We start from the raw sequence: 21,716 nt of genomic DNA on the forward strand, positions 1-21,716 counted from the left end.
GCACCTCTCTAAAAAGGTCAATGTCATGGACTTTCCCCCAAAAATAAGATTTGACGTGACATTTGAAGTCAATATAGTTTGCAGTTATACCTCTCGTGCCTCCGCAACGTCGTAGATTTTTAACCACTTATTTTTTGTTTGGTTGTTTTGTTTGTTTTTATTTTTTCAATTTATTTGAACGGTATACGGACAAGACTGAATTTAAAAGTTGAGCGCCTTCAGTGTAGCAACATGTTGTGCCAAACTACAAGTCTTTAATCCCTCACATTGAGTGAAGAACCTTGGCGTCATCTTTGACTCTGAGCTCAGTTTCATTCCTCATGTTAAAAATGTAACCAAGATTGGTTTTCATCACCTTGAGAATATCGCCAGAGTCCGCCCGTTTGTCTCTCAGGCTAACACGGAAGTGCTGACGCATGCGTTTATTTCCTGTCGTTTAGATTACTGTAATGCCCTGCTCTCTGGCCTCCCCAAAAAGAGCATTTCACCATTGCAACTACTGCCGGATTCAGCCGCTCGGGTGCTGACGAGAACCAGGGGGCGGGGGCACATTACGCCAGTTTTGAAATTGCTGCGTTGGCTCCCCGTGTGTTTCGGGATCGATTTTAAGGTACTTTTATGAGTGTATAAATGTGTTCATGGTCTTGGGCCATCTTATTTATCCCATTTGCTTTTATCGTAGCAACCCTGGCGGATCCTGAGGTCCTCTGGCGCCGGCCTTTTATCTATTCCAAGGGTGAGGAGCAAAATGGCTGAGTGCAGCCTCGCCAGGCGTTTTGGAATAGCCTGCCAGAGGGCGTCGGGTCCGCAGGGACTGTGGATGTCTTTAAGAGGAAGCTCAAGACACACCTTTTTAGTTTGGCTTTGAACAACCTTTAAATCATTCATCTTTTCTTTTGATTGAAGATTATTTTGATCTTATCTTACTGATTTGAGTTCTTGGACTATACTACTGTTCTGTCTTTTCGTTTTGTTGCTCTCCGCCGTTGTCAGCTTTTAGCTCCAGTGTTTCCTCATGGGGGGGGGCCTCCGCCTTGAGGGAGGGGTGGCTGCCCTTCCCGCGGGGGCTGTCATCGCAGGGACTCCTTGGGTCCGGGCGGCCGGCGGCCTCTACGCTTTGTGTGGGGTCGGCCCGTCTAATCCGGGCTGGGCTCTCTCTATGGTGGTGGCGCCCCTGTGGCCGTGGGCTCCCCTTGGGTACCCTTTCCCCATATGGTTTCTCTGTGCCTTGTCATGTCTTTTGAACACATTTGATCAGGTTGTGCACTTTGTGTGGGTGTGTGTGAATGAGTGCTGATGTAGTAGTGGATATCTGTCTTGGGTTTGTTGGGAGGGAGGACGTGAACGGATTTTTTTTTTTTTTCCGTTTAATGTTTTGCTTCGGATGTTTTGCAGCACTTTGAGTTGCATTTTTACGCATGAAAAGTGCTGTATAAATAAAATGTGATTGACTGATTGATTGAACAAGCAGGGAATGTAAACGTGACTAGTGATTATTTTGGTGTTGAATCCGTATAGGACATTTGCAAACAGCTGCTTTTACTTGGGGAAAACAACCACCCGCACTTCACCTCCATTTTCTGATGTTACAGATCACAATAGTGACAGAATCCTGATTCGCTTGTGAATGTTGCAGCAATGCCCCGTTTTTGAACAATTAAGCGAATGAATGGTCAACAGACTAAAGCAATTTTTTAGAAAAAAGAAAACGGTAGCCCTAAAATGGAACATTTTACAGCAAATGCTCGGGATGCAACGATTAATCGACCCCAAAAAAACCAAACAACCCATGAATCCATTCGCATCGAGACGACTCGAACTCGGAGCCCTGTACAGCAACACCTATCAAAAGACACACATACCTAGCCTAATGAGTGGACACGACACAACGGCTGGATGCTCCGCGCTCAACTGTTTATTCTCCGTTCCCCCCTAAACGTACCGGGCATAGATGAACATGTCGCAGTGACATCTAGTGGCCTGGAATGCTACCTTTGGCAATCTATGCGGGCAGAGTGCCACCCAGTGGCCTGCATATCATGACGGTGCCTTTCCGAAAATGAAAACACGGACTCACTTGCTAGCAGCAAGACTCTCTCGGCCTCGGCCTCCACTTGGGAACCTTTCCCACGTTCTTCATCCGTGCAACGGTTGAGAGCCTGGCCGGCCTGGTGGATGACGCTTTGCTGCAGGTTCATCTCATTGGCGGAGTAAGTAGAGCCACGGTGGTATTTGCTTTGCTCGTCAATTCCAAAGAATATTTTCAGCCATTTCATTTCAAACCTTCAACTTTTGTTTGACGCTAAACAAGCTGGAGCCTCGGACTTCCTCCGCTCTGTGGCAAACATCTCTTTTCACCATCACCCCCTTAGCACTAGCGCAGACACGTACACGGCACATGTTAGGGGCGGAACGGTTGACAAAATCTATCGGCTGTCGGGGGAATCGAGTATGTCAGGTCAAAACTGAAAGAATGGGGGGGGGGGGCAGTCTGACATCCGACACATCAACATGGGAGTCCGAGCTTGAAAGCGGCTTGGATTCCCGCTGCAAAAGAGGACACGGGACTGGTTCCAATGCCAACTTAGTAGAGATGTAAGGATTCATCGAAAATCCCTTTAAAATCGATTCGCTCCGGTTAATCGCGAACCGAATCGCTCAAATGTATCGAGAAAAGGATGCTCCGAACGTTTTTTTTTTCATTCCAGATGCAGAGCACATTTTGAATGCGTGGATCAAATGATGCGCTTGCGCCAAACATCATTGCGTGTCATTGTTTGTGGATGGCTGCAGAATAGGGATGGGCCGATAAATAATAAATCAATCATGAACACATTTAAAACTAAGTTGAAATCAAAACAAAGATACGCCAAAGGGTAACATTTGCCATTTAGAAATTTGGGAGAACTTCATTTACTGTGGAAAACTACATGGAGCCTGCTCCGTGAACTCTTTGTGAGAATTTCAGAGCAACAATGTTCTGTGTCTTGTCAACAATGACTTGTTGTAATAATAATGTAAGAAATCCACAGTATGCGAATCTGAAAAATGGTTCCATAAACATATGCTTAAAGACGTTTCAACACAGCTGAAAGAGTTTTCATTTGTTTTTAGATTTTGACGCCAATCTTTTCCTTTTTACCGAAAATGAATATCGGCTCCTAATATCGGTCATCGGCCTCCTTGACTACTACTAATCGGTATCGGCCCCGAAAAAAGCATATCGGTCCATCTCTACTGCAGAACCACACTAGTGCAGGGAAACAACAAGCATGGTAGCAATTTGTAAGAGATCGAATGGAAAATCGGAAACTGAAAATCGGAAGCTGAAAATCGGAAACTGAACATCGGAAACTGAACATCGGAAACTGGAAATCGGAAAGGAATCGGAACTTACATCCCTACAACTACTAACTAATTCATCAACATTAGTCAGTGAATGTTAAAAATAAAGTGAGCAACTAGCAACGTACCTGTATGGTCATCTATGATTGTCATCTGGCACATCACTGCTGTCAGATGTGGCACTTCTTGGACCGGCTCTCTGGAGTTGAGAAGATTGGCCAACTTTGTCCGGAGTGTTATTCTTTTACGATGAACGAACTAGCTGCAGTCGAAAAAGAAGAGAATGCTTCGTGTGGCTGGCAACTGTGTCATATTTCGGTCAAGCGCTGCTTCTCGACCTTCACTGAGCCAAGGCGCATCTTTCACGTCGGGAAAAAGTTCACCGCACACCACTTAGCAGAACGATTCACAAAAAGTGGATATGCAGACAGATATCGAACACAAAAGTTGGTCAACGCAAATGGATGCCTCAAAACTGTAATCAAAATCGTACTTGCGACGGCCGGGACTCGGGGTGGGAATCTACGGGTAGCTCACGATCCGATCCGATTCAGAGCCCCACGACTCGATTCCGACGCATCGCTACAATGGCTTACATTTGAAAGTTAATCCGAGACACTGGTAGCCTTTTGAAAACAATTGCATGACTCAAGGAAGAGCAAAGATTTCTATTTCACACACACACACAGGCAACCCCGTTTACGTGTGTCAACACAAATGTCAAAAAGTGCCAATGGCAGCATTTGTCGTAACAAAGGTCTGTAACTTCTCCGACAACAAAAACACGTATGAAAACATATTTCAACTTAATGTGATTTAGCGTAACCGGTCTGTGAATACTCGAAAGTGCAATAGGCATCGTCTGATTGACATTACTGCGTAACCGAGCAATGAACGCTGCTTTGATCGAACCTAATGTAGCACCTGATGTGGTATATTTTCTTTGACATGCCATTGCAATTTGCCCGGCGATTGGCTGGCAACCAGTTCAGGGTGTACCCGGCCTACTGCCCGAAGACAGCTGGGATCGGCCCCAGCACCCCCGCGACCCTCGTGAGCATAAAGCGGTATAGATCCTGGACGGACGGACGGACGGACGGACGGATGGATGATATTTCAATTGGTGACCTTTATTTCGCACGTAGTTTATGTTGGACGTGATATTGTGCATTACAGCAGAGGGCAGTGTTGAACATTGTGTGAAAATCTCTCGAAATGTTTTGATTTTGTGCAACCACTTGAGGAAATAAAATGGAGCCAATTCAACCTTGATTTTTTTCAGTGCACGAATGTCAGTCCAAGCTGTTCTCCTCGCTGGCGCATTGTGCGCCTCGCGCCGGGAAACGTTCACTTTCACTTTCACTTTCACTTTCCCTTTACAGCGTTCGGACGCGTCAAATTGTCGACCAATCGCTTTTCTCTTCACGGGCTGTCTGTCAAATTGGACGTGGACACTGCAGGGCCACAGTTCGCACTCTTTTCGCCACCTCATTTGGCAAAATATCGCCAGGAAAAGAAGTCTGTTTCCAGCCTTTCGTAGTCGGCAGAAGAATCAGGGCTTGGTTGAATTCAAACGTTGTCGTTTTCATGGCTCTCTCGTGGCCGCAGCCAAAAGAGCAAACTGTTTATTTTGCAAAGTTGGCCTCGGAAATAACACCCGTGGGGAGTTTTATTACGTTTGCTTTAACACAGCTAAAACTCCTTTTTTTATGCCACTCGTAATGCAATGGGGTGCGTTTATTGGCACTGAAAGAGGCGTGGACGTCAACTCGTCTCCGGTCACGTGATTTCCCCGAAAGGACCAAGCGCTTGCTTCTTACGTCTCCCACCAGGAAGGGAAGTGTCGCTGTTTCAGCACAAGCAAGCAAGCAAAAAAAAAACCCCACACCTGTGCTTCTTCTCATCTCGTTTTACGCACACTCGACTTCATTTGAGCCACAGAACAAGACGACGCGACGCGACGCGCAGGTGACGTCACGCCAGGCTGCCGTGTCACGAGCTGAGGTGGTGGGCGACTTCTTTCAGTTTGCTGTGGTTGGACTGAACGGAGCGGAAGATGTGGAAGATGGTGAACTTGTTTGGAGTGTTTGTGGTGGCGGTGCAAATGCACAGCGTGACGCCTGGTAAGTGCACAACTTGACTCTCGCGATCAGCTTCTTTTTCACAGCTTGACTTGACCGAAGGAAGCAACACTTGCAACTGCTCAGGACACAGTTTTGCCGTTTGAAATCATTGTTTCCTGGAGGAAGTTTTGAAATGTTTCAATTTGACACACAATTATGTCCAATTAGAATAGTTGGGATTTCTTGGGCATCCAATAGACAACATGTTTTTGTTTTTTGGATTTATTTAGTGCTTCATTTCCGAACTGCGTCATCTCCGATATTCCACACTTGCCAGAATCGGAGAATGTGGTCATCAGAGTTCATCTCGTATCATCGCTTTTGACATACAAAATATATGTAGAATCTATTTAATAAGGAAGTCGAAATTGTAAATGTTTAAAAAGCACATTTATGAAGGCAAAGGCAAAATATACTCAATCATAATCATTGCTTTCAAAATAAAGGTGTCGAGAGTTGTTTCAGCTCGAGACAGAATCATTTCAGATATGAAGAGCGCAAGATTTTTGGACATCAAACAAACAAAATGTTTTTGTTTTCTCTTTCAGTGATTCACTCGCTCAAGTATTTTCATACAGCCTCCTCTCAGATTCCAAACTTTCCAGAGTTCTTGACTGTTGGTTATGTTGACGACGTTCCGATTACGCACTACGACAGCAAGAGCAGGAAACTGAAAGCCAAACAGGACTGGATGAACAAAATCACAGCCGAGGATCCGCACTACTGGGAGAGAAACACACAGATCGATATTGGTAATGAGCAGATCAGCAAAGTCAGAGTTGAAAAGTGGAAAGAGCGCTTCAACCAAACTGGAGGTTTGTTTCCCTTCAACTTTCGACGAGAAAAAGACATTTCATGTGCTCAGACACTCTTTTGCAAGCGTGACCTGAGGTCATAAGGGAGACGTTTTCAGCATTTTTTGTCTTCATCAAATTTTTCAAATCTGAAAAAAAGATTACGCTGCGAAAAAACAAACACCCGCAACCTTATCTCAGCACACGCCGTCACTTCAACGTGTGTGTGTGTGTGTGTGCGTGTGTGTGTGTGTGTGTGCGTGCGTGCGTGCGTGCGTGCGTGCGTGCGTGTGTGTGTGTGTGTGTGTGCGTGCGTGCGTGCGTGCGTGCGTGCGTGCGTGCGTGTGTGCGTGTGTGTGTGATTGTGTCAGGTGTTCACACGGTCCAGAGGATGTACGGCTGCGAATGGGACGATGAGACTGACGAGGTGGACGGTTGGACTCACATCAGTTACGACGGAGAAGACTTCCTGTCGTTTGACTTGCAGACGCTGAGATGGATCGCAGTCCACCCGCAAGCTTTCCCCACCAAACTCGATTTGGACCAACGGGACTTCGATCTTCAATACAGGAAGCATTACTATACCGAGATTTGTCCTTCTTACTTGAAGAAGCACGTGAGCAATGGGAGGGACGTCCTGATGAGAACAGGTAGCAGCACGCCCCCTGGAGCAACACGGCGGCCATTGCAAGCTGCACTCGCTGCCTTCCCCTCACACATTGTCTCCATCTTTCTCCTCCCACACATTCCATCTTCAATCATCTCACGCTCGTTCCCTTTTCACTTTTTTCTTTTGCGCTCTCGCACCTGCGCTCCATCATTCTCCTCTCACACTTATCTCCATCGTTGGTCCTCTCACGCGTTGTGATTCCCCATCCTCTGACTATCTACCTATCTCCGGTCTTTCCATCTTTTGTCCTCTCACTTTTGTCCCTATCTTTTTCCCTCTCACAAATGATGTGTGCATTTCTTCCTCTCCCGTTTCTCTCCATCTTTTTTGCGCTCACACATTGTCTCCCTCTTTCTAATCCCACACTTTCTTTCGTTCTTTCCTTCTTTGGTCCTCTCACATGCTACGTACATCCATATTTTGTCCTGCCATCATTCTGCTCCCACACGTTCGCTCCATCTTTGGTCCCTTCACACTTTGTCTCCATCTTTTCGTTCTTTGCTTCTTTGGTCCTCTCACACATTATGTGCATCCGTATTTTGTCCTGTCATCATCCTGCTCCCGCACATTCGCTCCATCTTTGGTCCCCTCACGCGTCCTCTCCATCATTCGTTCTCTCGCCTTTGGTCCTCTGGCACATTGTGGCCGCCTCTCCCCGCGCAGAGCTCCCGGCGGTGTCCCTGCTGCAGAAGACGCCGTCCTCTGCCATCACCTGCCACGCCAGCGGGTTCTACCCCTCTAGAGCCGCCCTTTTCTGGAGGAAGGACGGCGAGGAGCTCCACGAGGACGTGGAGATGGGAGAGACCCTCCCCAACCACGACGGAACCTTCCAGACGACGGCCCACCTGAAAGCGCAGCTGGCGGCCGAGGACGAGGGCCGCTACGAATGCGTCTTCCAGCTGTCGGGCGTCAAGGACGACATGGTCACCAAGCTGGACGGAAGGAGCATCCTGAGCAACGCGCGCATCATCGCAGGTGAGAATCCTCGCCTGATGTCGTCCTTCTCACCTCTTCCTCTTGGCTCTCGTCCAGAGGAAGAAGTCGGGAAGACGACGCTGGCCGTCGCTGTCCCCTTGGCGCTCCTCGCTCTGCTGGCTCTGCCGCTGCTCGCGCTCCTCTTTGTCAAGCGGCACACAAGCCGAGCGGGTGCAGGTGAGCCACGCCAATGTGTGCCTGCCGCCGCCGCCGCCGCCGCCGTGCACGATTTGGGACCAAAACAAACGGACACTTTCTTCCTCTTTTTCCCTAGCATCCAAGTACACCGCAGCTTGTAAGTCAAACGCTTCCTGTCAAGCTCTGATGTCCAGCTTTGCTGCAAAGCGGTCTTCGTCTCTCGCTGTCTTTGCAGCTGCCCACGCCCCTTCGGAGCTCGCCCCCGGGCCCGCTTCCGAGTGAGACGCGAGTGAGTTAGCTGACGCAACGCGAGAGAGGCGTCTCCGTCCAAGCGCTTTCCCGTCACGCTTGGCTTTGAAAACAGAAACAGCATTTATTCTTCCTGGTGGAAACTGATCAACGTTTTTGCTTGCTTTTGTGTAGTGGGGGGTCGGGGGGGGGGGGGGTGGGGGGGATTTGTTTGAGTTCTTTCTTCATTCTGTCTTGGACTTTTTTCCGTTTGAAATCATCTTTTTGGGGACCAAGCAGTTCACTCGCTGCGGTGGGTTGATGTCACATTTTTGCATTGCTGGTTTGCCTCCCCTCTCATCCTAAACAGCGGTTGTCAAACTTTTGGACGCCAAGAAGAATGAAGAGGTTGAATCTGAAGAAATTCTTGCTTTAGCTCTCCAAGTAGCTTCAACCTTCAAATACAGTCACGTAGTCGGCCCAAGTGTTCATCAAAACGATGCAGAGGCCTTATTCCTGTACTTCTTATTGTGAGTCCACGGTATGCTCAGTTTGAACATTCACACACGCAAAAACCTACTTCATAGGGATGTAACGATGCACTCAAGCCCCGATTGGATTTTCAGTTCCCGATTTTTTTAAAAATGTCTCTGTGCGCTCGTGTGGCGCTGCAGCCATCCACAAACGCAATACGCAATGATGTTTGGTGCAAGCCATTCCAGTAGGGCTGCCACAAACGATTATTTTGCTCGTCGACTAATCGCCACCGGTGGCCGCAATTAGTCGACGAATCGGATCATATGTCCATCGTGGCACAATCGCACCGGGTTTTTTTCATTTTAAATACCATAGGTGTCTCACAGCTTCATCATTTAGGGTATGCTCAAAAGAATGATAAAGGCAGTCAAGATGAAAGTACAGTCCACTTGTATTAAACTTTGCAGCTCGTACCAGCATCCCTGAATTGTTTATAAATGATGGAGTCATTGAAATTGAAGGAGACACTGTGGCCATGATTTATTTTTTAGCTATAAATGTTCAGTGCATTTTTGAAAATTGAACCCAAAACTAAACGCTGTGCTGAGTGGCACTAATACTCTCAAACTAGCTATAAATGCTAAGAGTAATACTTGTAAACATATTTCACTTTTCTTGGGCGCCTTTTTTTTTTAATGTAGAAGAGAGTGAAATCATGTGAGTAAACTTGGGGGAAAACTCTGTGCCAAATAAAACTAAGGTAAACATTTGTATTGGTTTTTCATTTTGTTTTTAACGCGTGCGCCGGAGCCTGTAGAGGACTGTATGTTTACGTGAGGGGGATTAAACTATTCACCAAATGAATAAACAAATAATCTCAACTCCTTATTTGTCACTATATTTTACTGTAATGTAACTTTAGAGGAAGCAACGAGTCGTAATCAGAATAACAATAATATGAAACACTTTGGCAAAATAATGCAACGGATATTCAATTGTCAATCATACAAATTTAATCTATATTTAGAATGATAATTCAGCCCAATTGCAATTTAAACTCAATGTCCTTAATTAATACTGAATGGTACCAAAACGTTGCCCGGGTTGGTGGTGCTCATGAACTGAAGCTAACGATGGGGAAAGTCCTCCTTGTGGATGTGTGCGGGGAATAGCAGGTGGATCCGAGCGCCCTATCCAGCCACGCGCATGTTGTCAATCTTCGCGATCGACCAATCAGCAGCCAACGTCAGATGTAAACGGGATTTACTGAACATACTGCCACGCCATTGGCCTTCACGAAGGAATCGCTGATGTCATTTCCCGTTCACCAACGATTCGGCGAGTGAACGTGTCGCCGCCGCTTCTCGTTCACGCGAACGAGAACTCCATGCGGTCAGTGGGTGAACTGAGTTTTGCTATGAATGATTCGCGATTCGCCAAGGAAGGAACCACTCGCCAACACCACTCCTTTCGTGCTCGCGGGGTCAAGCTTTCTTTGGCATCCGTTTCTCCTAGATCACGGCTAATGTTAAGCCCATCCAAGTACCGGGGGCAAGCGCATGAAAACAAATCAGAACTCTGACAAACTTAAAAGTACCTCGCCAGATCGTGATGAGGCGCCCCGGTCTGCAGCAGCTGGGAGATGACGTTGTTGTGGACAGGCGACAACTTTATTTGAAAACATTTATTACAATACACTTAAATATTGTTATCCTCTCTGTCTACTGCAACTATAACGTGGTGCGATCATCATAATGTTGGTTTGCCATTAAATTGTACTTTTATTTCAAATCTTGTTTGGTGCCGAGTGTTTTATTAATTCTTGTTTTTGTTTCAGCGCAACAGAACGTTGAACCAGACATGTAGTCATCCGCTTCATTTGACAAGCCTGCACTTCGTAACGTGTGAAAACAAAAATACACCGGGCGCGTGACGGCCGTGTCTTATGTCCTCCGAAATAACAAACGTTTATCTATGGAGGCATAGTGTCTACTGCGATTATTGTTGTTGTTGGTATTTATCACCGTTATTATAACCATGATGATAATGGTTATGAAAATGGTTTTTTGAATATTTGAGTGTTTGTGTTTTTTTTGGAAAGTCCGGTGCATTGTCACCAAACACAAATACGACTATTGCCTGACGTGATTACAGTACATCAATGCAAACGTTTTTGTTAGCAACGATAATCCAAAACGCACCAATTATAATTATAATACGTAGAACATCAGGTGTGGACAATATATCTATATATATATATATATCCATCCATTATCTATACCGCTTCTCCTCACAAGGGTCGCGGGGCGTGCTGGAGCCTATCCCAGCTGTCTTCGGGCAGTGGGCGGGGGACACTCTGAATTGGTTGCCAGCCAATCGCAGGGCACACAGAGACAAACAACCACACCACCTAGGGGCAATTTAGAGAGTCCAATCAACCGGAGGAAACCGGAGTACCCGGAGAAAACCCACGCTGGCACGGGGAGAACATGCAAGCTCCACACAGGGAGGCCGGGGCTGGGATCGAACCCACGACCTCTGAACTGTGAGGCGGACGTGCTAACCAGTCGACCACCGTGCCGCCTATATAAATACATATACATATATATATATATATATATATATATATATATATACATACATATATATATATATATAAACACATATATATATATACATATATATGTATATATACATATATAAATATATATATGCTGAATGATTCGGTGAATGGTTCTTTTGAACGATTCTTTTTGATGAACTGATTCTAATGATTCAGTTCACTTAAAAGAACTGTTATGCCCATCACTACATCACTACACTTTTTTTCTGTTCAGGCGCGTGAGCTCTGACGTCATCAATCGCATCGCGCGAGCCATCCCGTAACCAATGAAATCAGTTTATAGTCCATAGTCCAATACATGCGCCACACCAACGTTAAAGGCAAACAGTACTCAAAGAAATAATTCAACTCAGGATAACAATACAGCAGAACTTAAACAGTAATTTCACAAACATGCAAACCTTCAGAACAGCCGCCCCCTGAGTTACGGGAAGGAAATCAGTTATATAAATGAAGGTTGAAGGTTTGCTATCAAGGGGGAAGGGTCAGAGTGAGGGGGAAGCTCGATTAGGCGAGCCACTGGTCGGTGGTAGGTTCTATGGCCGGTGTCCACCATAGCTGAGCGGACTCTCCCATCCCTTCCCCCGAGGACCGTCTTCACTCTGCCCAGGAGCCAATGCGCTCTGGGTAGCGCTGGATCCACTATCATGACAGGAGTGCCAGCCTCCAAGTTACTGCGTTCTCTTTGCCGTTTGCGACGGCCTTGCAGGTTGGGAAGATACTCTGAGGTGTAGCTCCTCCAAAACTGGTCAGCCATGGCCTGACTGTACCTCCATGTACGATCACTGATGTCATCGGTTGAACCATAGGTGGCGAGTGGAAGAGCCGCGTCAGGGCGCCCCATGAGGAGGGAGTTGAGCGTGATGGGATCCAGGTCAGCCAGGTCACTACTTGTGTATCCCAACGGTTTAGAGTTTAGGATCGCTTCGACTTCAACCAACACAGTGGCGGGACCTGTCCTCCAAGTGCGAAGTTGAGAACCACTTTCACTGCTTTGACCTCCCTCTCCCAGACTCCACCGAAATGGTGGAAAATACAATTTTCGACATTTTTGTCGACGTGATAAATTGTGGGTACATAGACACGTTGAAAACAGAGCTACATTAGCCAAGTACTAATGCTAACAGTGAAACGCATCATTAGATTGCAATCTATCGCCGTAAGCCTGAGTCCAAAGATATTATTTGAGACAGAACGACGTTCTGGAATCCATATTAATAAATTGGATATACACGTTGCTGACTTTACCTGCTGTGAAAACGCGTCTCCTGAGCCGCCGGAAGCGCCGTCCGATCCGCTCGCGTTCGCCATCTTTGTTTTCTTCTCTACGCATGCGCGGGGAGAGGAATCGCGGATCGATTAGCTCCCCTTCGGACCTGCCTGTGTTCTGCGTGACGTCATCCTAATTTGCATGTTGTGCAGATTCGTCCTCACAAAAGTGATTCGTCGTAAACTGGCAATTCGTGCGTAGTGAAGATTCGTAGTCACAGAAGCGAGAGTTGTATTCACACAACAACGGCACTCACAGTTTTTATTCGTACTCACAAGAAAAGCAGTCAAACCCTCACAATTTGATTCGTACTCTCAAGAAAAGAAGTCAAACCCTCACAATTTTGATTTGTACTCACAAATTATTACTATTACGGATATGAATCCTTAATCACGGATATGCCTTTTACTATTACGGATGCAAATCTTTTAATCACCGATATGCCTTTTTGACAGCGATCTTACTCCATACCAATGCGGCCACACTGGTCTGTGCAGTCGGCCTCGCCGAAACCTTTTGTTCGCTGTTCGATGAGGGCTTTCGTCACTCTCACGCCGCTTCACTCAGGCAGATTGCGACTGCGAGCAAGCAGACAGGGACACCGCACGCCACTGCTTGCGAGGCGACATGAAGACACAGGCTCATCTTCACCTCCACACGCTGGGTGGACAGTAAGGAGCTAATGTTGTTGTGCTAACGCCTTTTGTGTTAAAGGCCTGAAGCTAGTTGCTGCTATTAGCCGCTCAATCCTACCTTTAGCCGGGGAGGGAAGCGGGGGTCTCCAATCTGCCCATGCTGCTGCTGCAAGCCGCCGTCTTTCTCCCTACTGAGACACGAGTTTAGCGTCGCTAAATGTCCGAATTATAACCAGTCGGGGTTCGTGTGCGCATTCACGCTCTTGTCCGCTTCAGCTTGTGAAAGTGGAGGAGCAATCGCCACGGTATTTTTGATTTTGTGGAGGTGATCATGAGCCGTCACCTTACCGTGGTGCAGGGGTTTGCGTGTCCCAATGATCCTAGGAGCTAGGTTGTCTGGGGCTTTATGCCCCTGGCAGGGTCACCCATGGCAAACAGGTTCTAGGTGAGGGACCAGACTAAGCACGGCTCAAAAGACCCCTTATGATGAAAAACATTTATGGACTCCAGTTTCCCTTGCCCGGACGCGGGTCACCGGGGCCCCCCTCTGGAGCCAGGCCTGGAGGTGGGGCTCCATGGCGAGCGCCTGGTGGCCGGGCCTGCACCCATGCGGCCCGGCCGGGCTCAGCCCAAAAAGGCAACTTGGGTCCCCCTTCCCATGGGCTCACCACCGGTGGGAGGGGCCAAATGGGTCGGGTGCCATGCGAGCTGGGCGGCGGATATAGGCAGGGACCTTGGCGATCCGATCCCCGGCAGCAGAAATGAGCTCTTGGGACATGGAATGTCACCTCTCTGGCAGGGAAGGAGCCCGAGCTGGTGTGTGAGGCTGAGAAGTTCCGACTAGATATAGTCACCTCCACACATCGCTTGGGCTCTGGTACCAGTCCTCTCGAGAGGGGTTGGACACTCTTCCGCTCTGGAGTTGCCCAAGGTGAGAGGCGCCGTGCAGGTGTGGGCCTACGGATTGCCCCCCGGCTCGACGCCTGTACATTGGGGTTTACCCCGGTGGACGAGAGGGTAGCCTCCCTCCGCCTTAGGGTGGGGGGACTGTTGTCTGTGCATACGCACCAAACAGCAGTGCAGAGTACCCACCCTTTTTGGAGTCCTTGGAGGGTGTGCTGGAGAGCGCTCCACCTGGGGACTCCATCGTTCTGCTGGGGGACTTCAATGCTCACATGGGCAGTGACAGTGAGACCTGGAGGGGCGTGATTGGGAGGAACGGCCCCCCCGGATCTGAACCCGAGCGGTGTTCGGTTACTGGACTTCTGTGCTCGTCACAGATTGTCCATAACGAACACCATGTTCAAACATAAGGGTGTCCATATGTGTACTTGGCACCAGGATACCCTAGGCCGCAGTTCGATGATCGACTTTGTAGTTGTATCATCGGATTTGCGGCCGCATGTTTTGGACACTCTGGTGAAGAGAGGGGCGGAGCTGTCAACTGATCACCATCTGGTGGTGAGTTGGCTCCAACGGTGGGGGAAGATGCTGGTCCGACCTGGCAGACCCAAACGTATTGTGAGGGTTTGCTGGGAACGTCTGGCAGAAGGAGTTTCAACTCCCACCTGCGGCAGAACTTTGCCCACGTCCCGGGGGCGGCGGGGGACATCGAGTCCGAGTGGACCATGTTTCGTGCCTCCATTGTTGAGGCGGCCGATTCCGATCGTGGCCGCTGTGGCCGCAAGGTGGTCGGCGCCTGTCGTGGCGGCAATCCCCGAACCCGCGGGTGGACACCAGCGGTAAGGGATGCTGTCCAGCTGAAGAAGGAGTCCTATCGGGCCTTTTTGGCCTGCGGGACTCCGGAAGCAGCTGACGGGTACCGGCTGGCCAAGCAGAGTGCAGCTCTGGCGGTTGCTGAGGCAAAAGCTCGGGTTGTGGGAGGAGTTCGGGGAGGCCATGGAAAATGACTTCCGGACGGCTTCCAGGAAATTCTGGTCCACCATCCGGCGTCTCAGGAGGGGAAAGCAGTGCACCATTAACACTGTTTATAGTGGAGATGGGGTGCTGCTGACCTCAACTCGGGACGTTGTGGGTCGGTGGGGAGAAGACTTCAAAGACCTCCTCAATTCCACCGACACGCCTTCCACTGAGGAAGCAGAGCCTGGAGACTCTGAGGTGGGCTCTCCCATCTCTGGGGTTGAAGTAACCGAGGTAGTCGAAAAGCTCCTCGGTGGCAAAGCCCCGGGGGGTAGATGAGATCCGCCCGGAGTTCACAAAGGCTCTGGATGTTGAGGGGCTGTCATGGTTGACATGCCTCTACAACTTTGCGTGGACATCGGGGACAGTGCCTCTGGATTGGCAGACCGGGGCGGTGGTCCCCCTTTTAAAGAAGGGGGACCGGTAGGTGTGCTCCGACTACAGAGGGATCGCACTTCTCAGCCTCCCCGGTAAGGTCTACTCAGGGGTACCGGAGAGGAGGTTCCGTCGGAAGGTCGAATCTCGGATTCAGGAGGAGCAATGTGGTTTTCGTCCCGGCCGTGGAACAGTGGACCATCTCTACACCCTCAGCAGGGTCCTCGAGGGAGCTTGGGAGTGTGCCCAACCAGTCTACATGTGTTTTGTGGACTTGGAGAAGGCGTTCGATCCAAACCTGAGATGATGGTCCTCAGTCGGAAAAGGGTGGCGTGCCCTCTCCAGGTCGGGGATGGGATTCTGCCCCAAGTGGAGGAGTTCAAGTGTCTTGGGGTCTTGTTTGCGAGTGAGGGTAGGATGGAACGGGAGATCGACAGGCGGATCGGTGCAGCGTCTGCAGTGATGCGGACCCTGTATCGGTCTGTCGTGGTGAAGAAGGAGCTCAGCCGAAAGGCAAAGCTCTAAATTTACCGGTCAATCTACGTTCCTACTCTCACCTATGGGTCATGACCGAGAACAAGAACAAGATCTCGGATACAAGCGGCCGAAATGGGTTTCCTTCGCAGGGTGTCCGGGCTCTCCCTTAGAGATAGGGTGAAAAGTTCGGCCATCCGGGAGGGACTCAGAGTCTGGCCGCTGCTCCTCCGCATTGAGAGGAGCCAGTTGAGGTGGCTCGGGCATCTGATAAGGATGCCTCCTGGACACCTCCCTGGTGAGGTGTTCCGGGCATGTCCCATCGGCAGGAGACCCCGAGGACGACCCAGAACACGCCGCAGAGACTATGTCTGCCGGCTTGCCTGGGAACGCCTTGGGATCCCTATGGAAGAGCTGCAAGATGTGGCTGGGGAGAGGGAAGTCTGGGCCTCCCTGCTGAAGCTGCTGCCTCCGGGACCCGACCTCGGATAAGCGGAAGATAATGGATGGATGGGTGGATGGATGGATGGATGGTTGTTTACGTGATGTATCAGTATCCCTGCAGTTGCTTTGGTCCTTTTATGCTTTGACCTTTATGATGTCATATAGGTCTGAACTTGAAGTAGGGTCGCCGACTGTCCCGTATTAGCCGGGACGTCCCGTATTTTGGGCTGATTTGGCTTGTCCCATACTCAAATGTCCCAACTCTTCAACTCTGGCAAATACGGAAAACTGCAATCTACCGATCCTGTAATATATGATGTTTTTAGTAAAGCTTTGGATGGCGATCGATTGTCAATAACGACGGACACAGACGGGTTGGCAGCTCAATGTCTTTTACTTGTATACTTGCTTGCTCGAACATACAATGCTGGTTCTTAAACAGTGATAGCACATTACCGCGCTCCTAATGGAAACTCTCGGTACTACACATGACAGATCCTGGATCAGATAAAGCGTCAATCTCAGAACAAGCGGCAATCACTCCACCTGTCATGTCAGGACTTCTCTCTGGCTGCGCAAAATGACAGAAGACTGCTTGAGTCAGTCAAAAGCAGCCAGAAATATCCGTGGAAAAAATACATTTGGTGAGTCGCACTCCTCTTTTACATTTCAGATTTCTTACACCCGTTTTTTGATGAAAAGCGCCAAATTGTGGTTTCATATGAGGTTTCATATGAGGTGACATATCGTCGCTGTCCTGTGAGAAACACAATGTGGTTTCAGCATTAACGTGAAAATTAGAGAAAAAAAATCCCAAATTCATACATCATGCTCACACCACCGTGGCACCGTGCACCTGTCCCTTATTTAGGAGTAAGAAAGTTGGCAACCGAGTCTGAAGTCTTACAGTTTCAATCTTTGAGTTACACACTGACACATTGTCAGTGCGTCACACCTTCTTAGAGTGAGGATGCGAACTCTCTTCCAGTCCTGATCTCTGTAGTTACTTTGTATTTTTCTTGATAAAGACTTTTTACTCTTCAACTTCCGTGTCATATCTGCGAATGGGTCCAAACCCCGATCCTCACGTGACAGTTGTAGGTCATTTTGTGAAACGTGACTTTCGGATTCTGTTAACTTTCACTCGGGTAGCCATGACACTGTTACCCACAATGCTTCTGTTTGATGATTACCACTACTGCACGTGCTTTACAGACGAGCATGGCATGAGAGAGCGGCTCGAGTTAACAGGGCGTTGCGAATCGATTCTTTTCTATTTTTACACCGGTGCATATTTGAAGCATTTACTGTATATCGATTTTCGATAAATCGTTACATCCCTACTACTTAACAATTCAAATAAGTTGTTGCGCATAAACCCATCTACTGTCTGAAGCACTTATCCTCGCTTTAAGTCAAAAATCCCGCTTGAATGCTTCAAAAATAAACAGTTCTTAAAGATAAACTGCAAATGTATTGGCCTATTCTTTAAAGTATAATACAAGTGACCTGTGCGTACAAAGTGAAAAAAAAATGTACAGGACTGGATTTAAATCAAAAGTTTAAACAGGCTGTGTGCGTATAGAAACGAGCTTGCAGGAAGTTCTTAACTCTACTAGGAAGATATCCCCTATTTCTTTTCTCTTCCTGTCAACACCGTGGCAACACAATTTGCACCTTGCTCCAAAGCTCATCGAGCCTGATTTCTTGATGTCCGCTATGCTTTTTTTTTTGTTGTGGAAGATGAACGCTTGTAATGAATTGATAGAACTCACCTAAAACATTTCCTACAGCACCTTCCAGAAAATAGACAATGTCATGTATTTATCTTAACTGCACTCCGTTCACTATGGAAAGGTCCATCTGTGACGGTCCAAATTGCCACTTATTTTATTTTCGACTTGCGGCCTGGATTTTGGAACGGCCACATTCCGCCATGGCGCTACACCAGGGCTAGGGGGCGCTAGGGCCCCGTCAGAAATCGTTGTTGTGGCCACAGTTAAACCCCTCCACTATTTTAATTGACACACTCAAATCTATTCATAAATGATTTTCTCAGCCCCTCCTTTGTATTGGTCAAGCAAGAAAACAAAAATTCCTGGAGCCGTGCCTGGCCCCATTAACGCAGAAGATGGCACGTTTCCTCATCATGGTGTGTCTGCCCTCACCTGCTGTTACTTAGGATTCATTTTTGAATGCAAGACGAAGCCCTTTCAAGTGGCGCTTGGACGCTTAACATGTGCGACAGTCGAGCCGCCTCTTCTTCCCTCGATGTGTGCAAGCCACGCGGCGTCAGCAGCAGGTGTAAAGTTAACTATGGAGGTGAGACACACTCTCACGAGTAGCGCCCAAGTAGTATTCTTTATCCACAGTAGGGATGGGTGGATCGATACCAAAATATGGATATGCAGATATCCAGAGTGCTCAATTTTAAGTATCGATCGATATTTACAGTAATTCAAAGATGGAAGTGCTACAATGCTCAAGTAGGTCGAGATCCAGCGTAGGGCTACTGAAAAACATTTGTGGGTATGACTGGGTTTCAGACGTTTATGAGAGAGATAACTGCTGCAGTGTGTCCGGTTAGAACATTAAAATACTGTCCAGGTGAGCAATATAATCAAAACAGTTTTGTCCCTGCAATCTTTAATTGGCTTGGACATGGGTGTGGTTTCTGTCGAACAAAATACAAATGAAAAAACATGAGCGGCTGCAATGAAATGCCTCGTCAACACGACACCAATTTGCTGCGGTCGTAACCATACACAAAGTTCAAAACAGTACGAGCGATATCAACTGAAATGTCCACAAAACGCAATCACAAAAAAGGCACTTTATATTGAGTCACTTACATGCTGATGCACGCACACCTTGTAAATTGGATCGACTTGGATGGAATGTTTAAACGTGTTACGGTGACTTTCATCTGGTAGTTATCGCGGGTCTTGAAATAGGTGACCAAAACATGCCTAACTCAAATTAAATTACACTAACAGGCTAACCACTAGAGGGTACTATAACAACATAAATAAGAAAGAACCCGGCCTTTTTAACAGCTACTGCACCTTAAAACGTGTTTTGTTTCGGACAACTGGGTTCTTGACCGATGGTGCCTATTATTATTATTATTATTATTATTATTATTCATTTTTTATTTTTTTTAACCTTCATGTGTGGGGCCTGCCAAATAGACCAGCTTTAAGTTGTCTTCCAAATGTTGGCAGCAACACTCAATGGTATTTCAACAAAATGTGGTTTTATCGTCTTCCCGCCATTCTGGCCATATCCATTCATATTGTTGAGTAGAAGAAGAACGTCAAGGTGTGGTGCCCGTGACGACGGAGCTATTGGAGCTAATGTGCAATGCTCAGTCAGCTACTAAACGATAGATAATTGTGCCAATTTAAGGGATGTGGCATTCGGCTAACCTGATGTTTGTAATCTAGGCTGAGACAGTTGCGCTACCTTCCTGCTATTACATCTGCAGGGACGAAAGAAGCCAGAAAAGACGCCATCATAAGCTGCAGGTCATTTCAGCAAAGTCATCAAAGTGCAGCACGCTGAACATTTATTTCAATGATACTTTTTGTCACCTCAATTTGAAATGGTCTGAGCTATACTGTGTTCCAAATGATTATCCAACAGGTATTTTTCTCAGATTTTCCTGAACAGTCAATGCAAATGCACTCAGCATGAAGTCATTGACCATCAAAGAATAACTTTTTGTACAAACCAACCCAATGATGATATTCTTTTTGACAAAAAAACAAAGACAAATTGCCAATTACATACAATGAAGACATTTCATGAGTTGTAATAAACTGAAAGTAGTCCTTTGTTAAGTTTTCAGCATTGGGAGGTCACACTTGCTGAAATCAAAAGCTATTTCAATCAAATACATCTTAACAGGTCAAGTGACGTTTTAACTTCTTTGAGAGCAGCTTCACAATCCTCCCATGCATTGAACTTGTGAGTTTTTGGACAATTTGCCGACGGAGTGCGCAGAGGTTCAGGAGCTGAGGTCCCATTAACCAGGTAAAAGAAACACTCAGGCAGTTATTTTGCAAATCTTTATTGCTCAGTGAAATCGCGCTCCTATTTTCTATGATATTAAATTCAGGCATTTTTGTTTGCCACATGGATAGTTTAAGTTCAGCTTGATTCATTTGAAAGAGACCAACTCTGTGATTTTTTTTTTTTGTAAGAGTTCAAAATGTGTTAATTTAATCAATCAATTTCAATTTCTGAACCATGGATGAACGCATGGATTTTATAAGCAACACACAATATTTCACAAGTGTGCATGTATAAATAAATAAATATATATATACATATATATATATATACATACATATATATACATACATATATATACATACATATACATATATATATACATACATACATATACATACATATATACATATACATACATATATACATATATATATATATATATATACACATATATATATATATATATATATATACACATATATATATACACATATACATATATATACACATATATATATATATGCGCTAACATCTTCATTTCAGATGTCAAGAAGTGGTTGCGGCTCCCATTAATTTCTTTTCCGTGGTGGAAATGGCTCAGAGGTTGAAAGGTTGCCGACCCCTGATTTCGATATTGTGCAAAGAGGAATGGTCTAAGAGCTCTCTTTTTGTGAAAGAATATAGGACAAGATAAGATACTGTTTTGTTGGAAAAAAGGGTGGTTGTACAAAGCATTAACATTAGGGGTGCTAATCATTCTGGCATACTTGATTTGATGTCAAATAATTATTTCTAAATGTGGGATTTGTTTTTTTGTCAATCCGCTTGAAACAATGGTTGCATTTTCCTCTTTTGTTATTCATTTATTTTGGTCCTATATTATTTAGGAAAATGAATTTATTAGAAGCTAAAGAACACATTTGAACCAGGTGTGCCAATAATTCAGGATGGCAACACACAGGCTGCAACTAACGATTATTTTAATCATCAATTAACCTAATGCTTATTTTATCGATTAATTGATGAGTCAGATCAAAACATGTTCAAGTTCCATCCCTTTATTGAAAACAGGACATTAATTCAAACTGACAGTCTAGAAATTGCACAAATGAGTCATGATTCAGTAACAGTTTTGTCTGTAAGATGTCCGAAGAAAAAAAAAAAAAAAAAAAGAAAATGAAAATGTTGATGATCAGTCTGCTTTCATT

At 46.5% G+C, this 21,716-nt stretch overlaps 2 protein-coding genes across 2 annotated transcripts in view; one reads left to right on the plus strand and one right to left on the minus strand.

Annotated features, from left to right (window-relative positions):
• anln (anillin, actin binding protein) overlaps positions 1-21,716 on the minus strand; it is a 73,441-nt gene that overhangs the window by 11,798 nt on the left and 39,927 nt on the right. The gene's annotated exons all lie outside the window — the stretch shown is intronic.
• LOC147132645 (major histocompatibility complex class I-related protein 1-like) lies at positions 4,739-8,469 on the plus strand. The gene is made up of 7 exons (XM_086013834.1): positions 4,739-5,468; positions 6,017-6,283; positions 6,634-6,912; positions 7,596-7,907; positions 7,965-8,084; positions 8,182-8,202; positions 8,281-8,469. Exons 1-7 carry the CDS (start codon positions 5,402-5,404, stop codon positions 8,325-8,327), a joined length of 1,113 nt encoding a protein of 370 aa, XP_085869960.1. The 5' UTR covers positions 4,739-5,401; the 3' UTR covers positions 8,328-8,469.

Source organism: Filicampus tigris, chromosome 18, assembly GCF_054856515.1.
Source record: "Filicampus tigris isolate MCC_2025a chromosome 18, RoL_Ftig_1.0, whole genome shotgun sequence".
Taxonomy (NCBI): Eukaryota; Metazoa; Chordata; class Actinopteri; order Syngnathiformes; family Syngnathidae; genus Filicampus; species Filicampus tigris.

Bases quoted from the DNA above. Each gene is read 5' to 3' on its own strand.
- LOC147132645 (XM_086013834.1), top strand. From the start codon at position 5,402: ATGTGGAAGATGGTGAACTTGTTTGGAGTGTTTGTGGTGGCGGTGCAA. The intron at 6,913-7,595 runs GTAGCAGCACGC...CTCCCCGCGCAG, and splicing joins GGACGTCCTGATGAGAACAG to AGCTCCCGGCGGTGTCCCTG. The intron at 7,908-7,964 runs GTGAGAATCCTC...GCTCTCGTCCAG, and splicing joins CAACGCGCGCATCATCGCAG to AGGAAGAAGTCGGGAAGACG.